This window comes from Juglans microcarpa x Juglans regia, chromosome 6D (genome assembly GCF_004785595.1).
Source record: "Juglans microcarpa x Juglans regia isolate MS1-56 chromosome 6D, Jm3101_v1.0, whole genome shotgun sequence".
NCBI classification, from domain to species: domain Eukaryota; kingdom Viridiplantae; phylum Streptophyta; class Magnoliopsida; order Fagales; family Juglandaceae; genus Juglans; species Juglans microcarpa x Juglans regia.
Genome location: NC_054604.1, coordinates 2564957 through 2576182, shown reverse-complemented (window position 1 = coordinate 2576182; position 11226 = coordinate 2564957). Strand labels below are relative to the sequence as shown.

Genomic DNA, 11226 nt, shown 5'->3' with positions numbered 1-11226 from the left:
GGCAATGTTTGTAGATCAGTAAGTACGTACCAATGTTTGCAAGTATTCGATCAGTTACTTGAATTTGCACCATAAATTTGTCTCAAGAGAATCTATAACGTATGCTCTATGCCAGTACGCCAACCTATACCGTTCTGCTCCTTGCGTGCGATTGCGTGCATTAACTTGTACATGACATCCATTTGTCATTTTTTGTTTTGTTTCCATCTTCTGGTTTTGCTATAAATCTCCAGGTCAGTACGGCTTTATATAAGTACCTGCCTTCCTTGCAAACACATATATTCATCCTTCTTTCTTTCTTTCTTTCTTTCAATAGTACTCTCTGCTTCCTCTATGCTCTGTCAATTCTCGTAATAATATGCATGGCTGAAGTTATGAGTGTCTTCTCAACGAGGTACTTGGTCGATTAAGTGCCTCGTTGAGAAAATACTTGTTATTTTAGCAATCGGACTTTAAGCGATCAAGCTAAATGAATGCTATAGCATGGATCTGCATCCGATTCAAGAGTTTTGCATCCTCATTTGGTATGATAATAATGATAATAATATCATCATCATCAGCTTTAATGGATTCATTGCAGGAGCTGGTTTTCAACAAGGTGTTTAGGAGCAAATTGGGAGAGCGCAGGGATTCATGTGGATGGAACTATGTCAGGTGTGCCTCGTCCTCCTCAGCAGAAACTTTACAATTTGAGTTGAAAAATATGAACTTTTTAATGGTAAGGATCATTAAAACTAGGCGTAATAGTAGAGTAAAAGATTCATTTTTTTTTTCTATTTCCACCATTAAACACTGGGATTAGGGGAAAGTCCCAGTAAGCAAACGACTGTACAATGTAATTTTAATTAAGCACTGGCATATTTACATTTGTAAAACAGTACTGTACAGAAACAAAAGATTCATTTGTGATTTGTCCTCTTAGCGTGTGGGGTATCAGGTTTGAACTTTCTTCTGCTTTCTTTCCTGACAACTTCTTTGTCAGTCCCGTGTTATCTACTTCTCAAGCCCAGCCACCCGCTCGATCTAGACTGCGTGCGCGCGGCTTCCAGGTCTGCCATATCTGCCCCTTCAAATCCACATCCCAGCGTGCACTGTTCGTGGTACGGCGTTCTGTCATTGGATGGGATCGCGCGATATACGACCGAGTTTTCTCTTGGGTAGGTCGTCTCCTTCGCTTTATATGTTCCCACTTTATGTCTTACTGCCGTTTTGGGCGTTTGCTGCGAGTTCTCTCCTCCTTTGTGTGCTTCTTGTGGTATGTTCCTCTGTTTTATTGTTTTATTCCTTTCGCCGTTTGATCTGCTGCCCTTGTTTAATTGCATTGCTCAAAATAGTGTACTTTGAAGTAACATTGATGAAGACGAGAATTTTTTTGGGGGGCTTGCAGAATCGAATGAAAACCGACATTAATTTTTATGAGAGAGAGTTTGTGAGATGGCTTTGGTTGGCGGGCATTTGAAAACGTCGATCTATTCATCTCTTTCTTTTCATTCCCTTTCTTTGTTTCTATTTTTGTCTAGAAAGTGAGAAAGAGAGGGAGCTGTTGGTGTGGACTCTTCCTTTGTATTTTGACAGGGAGGGGGCATGGTAGATGGAGTTCTCAGGTTTCCTTCTTTCTTTGCATTTGTTGTTGGTGCGTCTGTGTTAGAGAGAAAAAGAGGGGCTTCAGAGACGGAGACGACCGAGGAGGGTTGGCTGGGAGCTGAAAAAACCGAAGCTAAATGGGATATATGGTGCAGCATGTACCTGATCATGATGTGTTGCTGCTGTTGTTGGTAATACCTTAGCTTTAGGCGTCAGATAATATAGGATAGGCTGGGTTGGGTCCGTGAACGGTGGGTGGTGTTTCTGAATGGGGGGAGAAGGTGTGGCGTGTTATCATACTTCTTCTGGACATGTTTACTTTTAAAATAATGGGCGTCACTCAATATCCGTAAGTGCCTAGGGTAATGGCATTCACTAGCAAATCAATTTGATTGCTTTAGTTTATTGTGTACGGGCCTCATGGACCATGTTTAGAATGAATGTATGATACACATAAAAGAAATAACTCACAGATGCCCATTGGATGAAGAGTCCGTATGTATGAGCACTGTTTGTACTGGTGAATCCCCGGAAGCCTTTTTCCTTTTAGGTTCTTCTTTGTGTTGTTTGGATGCCGGGAAAACCAGGGGGTGAAGACTGAAGAGAAAGTCTTTGTTTTGTCGTTTGGGTGTTGTTACGTTTTACATAGTTCTTCGGCAACCAAACACGCCATGACCAACCAATGTTGATCAAAACACTTTCCATATTACCTCAACCTCACTTCTATATTACCTGTAACATCTTGTTCCTGGAAGTCCAGAGAGTTAGTTCATGGTTCTTAAAATCATCTCCCATAACACAGTTATATTTACTCCAAAGACTATAAAATTTAAATTTACTTGTTTAAACCAAATATATATGTTCCTCCACAATGATACCAAAGAAAGACCTCAACATAACAAACTAAAATCTCCATATAGACTAAAAAATATCCACATCTCAAAATACTCAAATCATCATGAAATAATAAATCTACTGAATAAGACTCTCCAATAATTACTTGTACCATTTGGCATTTATTCCTCTACAATCATCTAATCTTGCTCATGCTTCGTACTCTTGATTTTTAGCTGAACCATCAAAACTATCTGAAAGATATTATGGAGATAAGAGGTGAGTTATCAATAACTCAGTAAACAGAGAACATATACTAATATGTAAACATGAGCATTTATAGAGTTCAGAATATAGAACAAAACATTTAGTTTCAGATTGCAGAATCATAACATGTTATAAAAAATATCATATCGAAAGTTCAGAAATATTCTTATTCAAAAGTCATTTGGCATAGCTTAATTGAAAAGTTAAAAAATATTCTTATTTAAAAGCTCTTTGGCATAGCATAATTGAATATTATTATCATATCATTATCATATCATATCAGAGGCCATGTTTAACTCCTATGGTAGAGTTATGCATGTATGCGGTTAACCAAGCAGAACCTATCACTATTCATCACCGAAAGTGATGCACTCAGAACAGAGACCACTATTATATCCCCTGGTGGGGCCAGAGGCCACTATTATATCCCGCGGTAAGGTTGGAGGTCACTATTATGTCCAGTGATAAGACCAGAGGTCACTATTATGTCCTATGACAGGGCCAGAGATCACTATTATGTCCCGTGACAGGGTTAGATGCCACTATTATATCTCGTGCAATGTCATAATTAGAGTAGAACATAAATGTTGGTACCACTGTACCACACCTTAATAGAATCAACATCATCGGATCAGAACCAAAAACAGAATTAAGATGTCATGCCAAAGGTTTTCAGATGCCCAATCATATCATAACAGAGTACTGAACAAATTCAAATCATTTTCACATAACATGTACAATTTTTTAGATCTCATATTCGCTCTTTTTGCATAGTTCAAAAACAGAATGCCAAAAATTTGCTTATGTCTACACCAATCGTAACAAAAATAATTTTCTCTTTTATTCATATTTCACGAGTAATGTAGATAAATGACCGAGGTTGTTTTCAAGTTTTTTTTCATAACAAAGCATGCATATTTTTCATAACCCTTTTATGAAAAATGATCGAGGTTTGGTACTTGGGCTTGGGCCCTAGGCTTGGTGTTACATTACCTCCCAAACTCATGTCTAAAATTAAAAAAACAACCATGTGCCAAAACTTCAGAAAATAAGCTTCCCATGGCGCTCAAATAGAGAAATTAGAGAAACCAAGATTTTGTTTGAAACCCAAAGAAATTCAAATGTGAGACAAGAAAATTGGATGATGCTAAGAGAGCACTCGTTGCCCTTGTTTAATTCCATGACTGGCTTTGGCAGGGTATCTCAAAGGCATTTAAGCAAATTTGCAGTTATGGGCTGTAGATGTTAATTCCATGATTGCTAATTCTTAAATTAGTATGGATTGTCTCAAGTGGTAAGGGTCTTGGTCTTGGTGGCATGGCTGGTATGGTCTAAGGTTCAAAACTCCTAGGTGCAAATAGTTGATGATTTATTTGACGATTTCCCAGACCTAACTGAAATATATATTTTTTTAAATTTTTTATATTATATATATTGTATGCTATATATATATATTATATGCTATATATATTATACATATTATAAAATTAATATAATATAAAATTTTAATCTTATTATTTATAATTCCTTAATATAGACTTATATAAAAAAAATTCCATAATATAAACTTACTCTTAAACATGAATATTAATATTAAGTTATTAATATGTTTCTATTTATCCTTACACATTAAGTTACATACTTATATATATAATATGGTATAAGTATAATATATATATATATATATATATATATATTTATATATGTTTTGTTGATAGGTACATTTTTTTAAGCCAAGTAGTTGGTAAGCAGTTGTTCTGTAATTTATTTTTTATTATATATATATATACAGACCTTTTACTTTGGTGGTTGTATTTATAATTGTTATAGTGTATTTTTTTTTAGATTTTGTTTATGTTGGCGAATTGTTTTTTTGTATGTATGTTTTAGGCTTTTAGCCCCTAGGAATGTTGTTTTGTGCATTTTTTAATCGGTTTTTTTAGGCATTATTAAATGCATGTTTTAATTAAACTACTTTCGTGTATTATGGCTAATTGTTTTTAGCATTTATTTGGTTAATTAGTTATATGAATGGTGTTTTGAACTGAAAATAATGTTTAAGGCTCTATCATATTTGGGCTAAAAATTGTTCATTTGGGCCAGAAAAACCAACCAACCTAACAAAAAAGCCCAAAACCGAATCACATCTGTAAAACAGAACCAGACCGAAAGTTTTGGTTCCCTAGATTAACCGGTCGGTTTCGGTTCCCAAACTTTCAAAACCGACTTAGACCAGTTCAGTTTCAAAATGGGTGGGTCTACACCCACCGCTGGGAGCTCCCACTAGGGGCTCCCGCTAATACATTTTGTGTTTTTTTATTTTTTTTACATGACTTTTTTAATATCTTTAAATATTTTTTAAAAAATAAAAAAATTCATAACATTATTAAAAAACACTTAATCACGAAGTAAAAAATAAAAAAATAAACAGTCCAGCGGGAGCTCCAAGCGGGAGCCCCCAACGGTAAGCATAGCTTTTTCCTTTCAAAATATATTCAAAACCGAACCTTACTTACTGATTACACCCCTATTCACATGTGTCATGATTGAGACGCGTAACACATCAGATTCTTTTGAATAGGGAGAATCAAGCACGTGCCCTCCACACAAGTGTTTTTATAATTTGCCATCAAAGAAGAGTTAGTGACTTGAATGATAAATAATCATGTGTAATTTTACCCAAAATGGTTCACTACATTGGACTGGACAGGACGGCCATGCATGTCTCATACTTTCATTTAATGTGTTTGTCGTCCTTTTTTTTTTTCCCCTGATGCATGTGACCAACGATGCAACTGTGAGCTGTCTTCTCTGTTTTTAGCTTTCGGTTTCCTTGAGCTTCTTCTCTTTTCTGCTTTTCATTACTTGACTACTAGAGGAACTCTCCTTTCACTAACATGCGGGACGGCTTCTCTCATGGTCTTTTAGGAGGCTCTTCCTCTCCTTTCATCGGTCAATGGACCTACGATGTATTCTTGAGTTTTAGAGGTACAGACACTCGCAACAATTTCACCAGACATCTTTACAATGCTTTGCATAAAGGTATCAACACCTTCATCGATAACGAGCTTAGAAAGGGAGATGAAATTTCACCAACGCTTCTCAAAGCTATTGAAGAGTCTAGGATTGCAATCGTCATACTCTCTAAAAATTTTGCATCATCTACATGGTGTTTAGATGAGCTGACGAAGATCCTTGAATGTAAAAAAGAAAAGGAGCAAATGGTTCTACCAGTGTTTTATGATGTGGATCCATCAGAGGTACGACATCAAAAAAATAATTACGAAAAAGCCTTGACTGCACTTGAAGAAAGGTTTAAGGATGACTCGAAGGTGCGAGGATGGGAGGCAGCTCTAAAAGAAGTGGCCAATTTGAGTGGGTGGCCTGTTGGGAAAGGGTATTTCTAATCATTCCTGCCTACAATCTAAAGTTTTTTCCCTGCTACTAATTATTATACATACTTATATATATATATATATATTATAAATTTAATGTTGGACCATATATAGAAATTTAATCGTGGACTAGATATATAATGTTCAAGTTCAATTTAAACATATTTTAAAAGCCGAAAAGGTTTTCTATTTCTGAAAAGATTTATTCATTTAATCATTTTGTGTCACGAAAAAAACATAAAAAAATACAAAATTAAAAAATAAAACACTTCACACCAGTGGCAGAGTTGAAAAATTTATCTCTGGGGCGTGGATTTATATTATACTAAAAATGATTTGCTTATAATGTATATCTTTTATAAATAATTCTATTTGACAACCTTTACACCACACACCATCTACGCGGCATAATTTGATTTGAGAGATAAATTTTAAATATATATAATAATCAACACATATATGGCATTATCCCTTATGTTATTTTTCAATTCTGAAATTGTTCTCTCTTTTTTATTTTAAAAAATGGAAATCAAATGAAACTAATTTTGCTACTTATTTATTTATTTTTATTTTTTCATAAGCATTTGATTTGGTTTTTGTGGGAAGGGGCCGTATTATCTCCTATCTTGCACCCTACCTGTCATTTGTTAAAAACAAAATACCTGGATCTTGATCATATATATGTCTTTTTATGTGAAAGGCAACTTACTAATTTTTTTTATATATATCTTGTGTTGATAGGAATGAGCATGAAATTATTTTGGAAATAGTTCAAATGGTCTCGAGGATCGTGAATCGAACATACTTAAATGTTGCCAAGTATCCTATTGGGATGGAGTCCCGTGTACAGGATGTCAATTTGCTCTTAAGTATTGGGAGCAATGATATTATACGCACAGTAGGAATCTTTGGAAGAGGAGGAATTGGTAAGACAACTATCGCCAAAGAAATCTATAACTCGATTGCTTATCAATTTGATGGTAGTTGTTTTCTTACAAATGTTAGAGAAACTTCAAAGCAAGAGCATGGCTTGATCCAACTACAAGAGAAACTTCTTTCTGAGATCCTAGGAGACTATCGAAATATGAATATTGCCTGTGTTGATCGAGGAATTAATTTGATAAAGTATAAGCTTTGCTCTAAAAGGATCCTTTTATTCCTCGATGATGTCGATCAGATGTTCCAATTAAAAGCATTAGTTGGAGGATGTGATTGGTTTGGTTTAGGAAGTAGAATTATCATTACAACAAGAGATAAGAGGTTACTAATTAATCATAAAGTTGATTTTACATACCAAGTGAAGGAATTGATTTTACATACCAAGTGAAGGAATTGGATCACAATGAAGCTCTTCAGCTATTTTGTTGGAATGCCTTCGAAAGAGATAAACCTATTGAGGGTTATGTTGAACTCACAGAACGTGCAATAAGTTATGCTGGGGGCCTTCCATTAGCTTTAATGGTGCTAGGTTCGGATCTATACAATAGAAGCATGCATTATTGGAAACGTGCATTGGATGGATACAAAAGGAATCCTAATAAAGATATCCAAGAAATTCTTAGAATTAGTTATGATGGATTGGATGAAAATGTGAAGGACATTTTTCTTGATATTGCATGTTTCTTCAGAGGAAAAAATGCAGATTATGTTACTAAAATATTGGACAGTTGCGGTTTCTTCCCAGATATTGGTATTGAAGAGCTTATAGATAAGTCTCTTATAACTATTAATGAACATAACATTTTGGAGATGCATGACTTGATACAAGAAATGGGTAGAGAAGTTGTCCGACTAGAATCACCCAAAGAACCCGGCAATCGCAGTCGATTATGGTTCCATGAAGATGTTCGTCATGTGTTAGAAGAAAACACGGTAAGTGTTACATCTAAAAAAATTGAAACTTCAAATGAAATTACTTAATTCAAGCAAAATAGAAATTATAATTGTAGTAGTCTAGTGCTAAAAGCCTAAAAGTATGGAGATTTTGATGATTTTCCTTGCTAGCCCACTAATGCATTGGTTTACCAGGGAACAAATAAAGTTGAAGGCATATTGATAGATTTGCCTGAACGAGATATGATACACTTGAATCCCAAAGCCTTCATGAAGATGAAAAGGCTCAGACTGTTTATAAACCGTAATGCAGACTTCACTGGAGGGCCTAACTATCTTTCTAATGAGTTGAGACTGCTTGAGTGGCCTGATTATCCTTTACAGTCTTTACCATCCAATTTTCGTGGAAAGAATCTTATTGTTCTAAAAATGCATAATGGTTTCTTCAAGCAACTGGCGGATAGATTCAAGGTACATTTCTTATTTTCAATCTTTATTTTCTAAACGTAATTATGTTGTAAAAACTTTCTCGAAGCTAATTTATAGCCCCTTTTTGTTTTTACAGAATTTCCGGAAGTTAACAAGCCTAGATTTCTCTAATTGTCAGTTCCTAACAAAAATCCCTGATGTTTCAAGTATCCCTAGTTTAGAGAGCTTGATTCTAGACAATTGTACGAGTTTGGTTGAGATTCATCCTTCTGTTGGATCCCTTGATAAACTTGTTGCGTTGAGACTCTTAGAGTGCTCTAACCTTGGGAGTTTTCCAAAAAGTCTCAAGTTGCCATCTCTACAAGTTCTTATGCTTGGAGGTTGCTCGAGTCTTCAAGATTTTCCTGAAATTGATTGTAAAATGGAACGTCTAGATTACCTTGACTTGAAGGGCACACCTATAAAAGAACTACCTTCATCCTTTGGGCACCTCATTGGCCTTAAAGATTTAGCTCTTGAAGGTTGCAAAAACCTTGTAAATCTCCCAAGTAGCATTCATCATTTGCAGCATCTAAGGAGACTTTATCTCAGAGATTGTTCAAAACTTGATAAGTTTCCGAAGAAAGAGGAGGATGAAAAACAATTTATGCCTTTTACCGTTTCGATAAAGGAATATGAAACTTCATCTTGTGCAGAACCATCCTTGATGCTGCCAACTCCAAAAAATTCAAGCATTTCTAATGATGGTTGTTCTTCCTCCATGGTATTTCCAGCACTGGGACTTATAGATGTTGGAAATTGTGTCCTATCAGGAACAGATTTCTTTATGACAGTTAATTGTTTTTCGACATTGGAACAGTTAGATCTATCAGGGAGTGATTTTGCTAGCCTTCCCGAATGCATCACAAGATTTGTCCGATTGAGGAGCCTTAAATTGGAAGATTGCAAGCGGCTTCAAGAAATTCTAGAACTTCCTCCAAAAATAGAAGATATATATGCAAGTGGGTGCATGTCATTGGCACGATTTTCAGAAGTATCAAAGAGAGTTCAATTTAACACCTGCGACTTACCAGGGCTTGAATGGATTGATTTGTCCAGATGCCATAAATTGCTTGAGAATATATCAATGAATGAAGTGGAAAATCTTTTTCTGGACCAGGTATCTCTCTCTTCTTTACATGCATGTTTATTTGCCTTGGTCTGTACCTGTTATGGCTGAAATTTTGTGATATCTATCCATGTTCCAGGGACATTTTCAGGACCATCTATTTGGTATTATATTTCCAGGAAACAAGATTCCAGACTATTTCAACCATTGTAAAGAGGTTTCAAACAAAAGCGAATGTGAAATATGTATTAATGAGCCTTCACATCTGGATGGGAAGATCAAAGGTTTGGCTCTCTGTGCTGTTCTTGGAGTAAATGATGGACAGGCGCCCACTCCTATTGTTTGCAGCATCGAGATCATCAACAATGGTTCACCAAGTTATAGTGACTCTAAAGCATTTAATATATCAGGCTCTGATCATGTATGGTTGCTTTACCACGTTCCAGAATTTTATGAGATAAAGGGGGACAATCTGCAAGTTAAGTTTTGGTGCTCCACAAGTTTAGCGTCCTTTAGATGTGGAGCTCATCTGGTACGCACGAGATCAGATACTGCATCGTCAGCATGCATCTAGATTTGTTCCATGAGGATGTTTGTTTGTGTCCACTTGCATATTATATCCAATGAAGATTGAGAAGTCATGAACAGTAGATTTTTAACGTTGATGGCAACATGGACTGCAATTGGTACCCACAACATAAGAGGTATTCTTCAAGATTTGCCATCATAATTTCAGATGCAGAGTAAGTAGTCTAGACCAATCAAATCACCCAACTGACACCAACTGCCATCATATATATATATATATATATATATACATATATTGTCTCTTGAATCCTTGATTATTGATGATCTGGTCTTCTTCCTGTTGTGGAAGCGGAATATGACAATTTTCAAGTCTTTGGTGGGATTGACAAATGGGGTTGGATATGGGAATGCTAGGGAAACATTCAGCATTTTACATAGGAATGCTGGGGAAACATTCAGCATTTGACAGTGAACGATTTTGTGAGACGGCTAACTATTTCAGATCGAGTAACTAGCTTGAGTTACAACTTCGAAGAAGCTGACAGAAAATGAGTCTAATTGGTCAAATTTGGTTCCTTTTCTGTAGTTTAGTCTTATTAGATACCCACTGTTGCCTTTTATTAACCTCTTTTTTCCTTTCTTGACAGTGATTTACCACTAAACTATTAGCAAGAATAAACAAAGCCTCAGCCCTCAAGGATACTACCTTCATGAAGTGTTATGTCATTTGACGGATTTGGCTTCTTTAGGTTTGGCAAGTGGGATGAGACAATTTTCTTTTCATTTCATTTCATCTCATTATTACAAATTTTTTAAATTCTCACACAAACTATAATAAATAATTCAATTTTTTAAAATTTCAATTCAACTTTTTCAAATTTCAAAACAATAATAATATTTTAAACTTTTATCTAAAACAAAAAATTTCATCTCATTATCCAAACCTAATGGCAGAATCCTTTTTGGGAAATTGCCTGAGTTTTATGTACCTTGAACTTATATTTAACAAAGAGGAATGTTACATACAGTTATGAAGTGTGCAAGCGCTTTGAAAAAGAGTGAGGTCTACTATTAAAAAATTAATTTTTTTTTTTATGTGTGTCATATTTATTCACTTTTTTTAAAGTGATTGCACGACACTTGCACGCTCACGACTGTAACTATCATTTTCTTTAACAAACCCCAAATGGTATATGATACTACCTTGCTTGTGAAGTTAATGGCATACATATGATTGCTGGTCCTGGT

The 11226-nt window shown here is 35.3% G+C and overlaps 1 protein-coding gene across 1 annotated transcript; it reads left to right on the top strand.

Annotated features, from left to right (window-relative positions):
- Positions 1-724: 724 nt before the first annotated feature.
- Positions 725-10877, top strand: LOC121235744 (disease resistance protein RUN1-like). Its single transcript, XM_041132124.1, is given in 8 exon segments — positions 725-1157; positions 5614-6082; positions 6822-7381; positions 7384-7952; positions 8109-8384; positions 8479-9501; positions 9590-10154; positions 10626-10877. Coding segments are annotated over 7 exon segments (3369 nt in total). The 5' UTR covers positions 725-1120; the 3' UTR covers positions 10025-10154; positions 10626-10877.
- Positions 10878-11226: the final 349 nt, after the last annotated feature.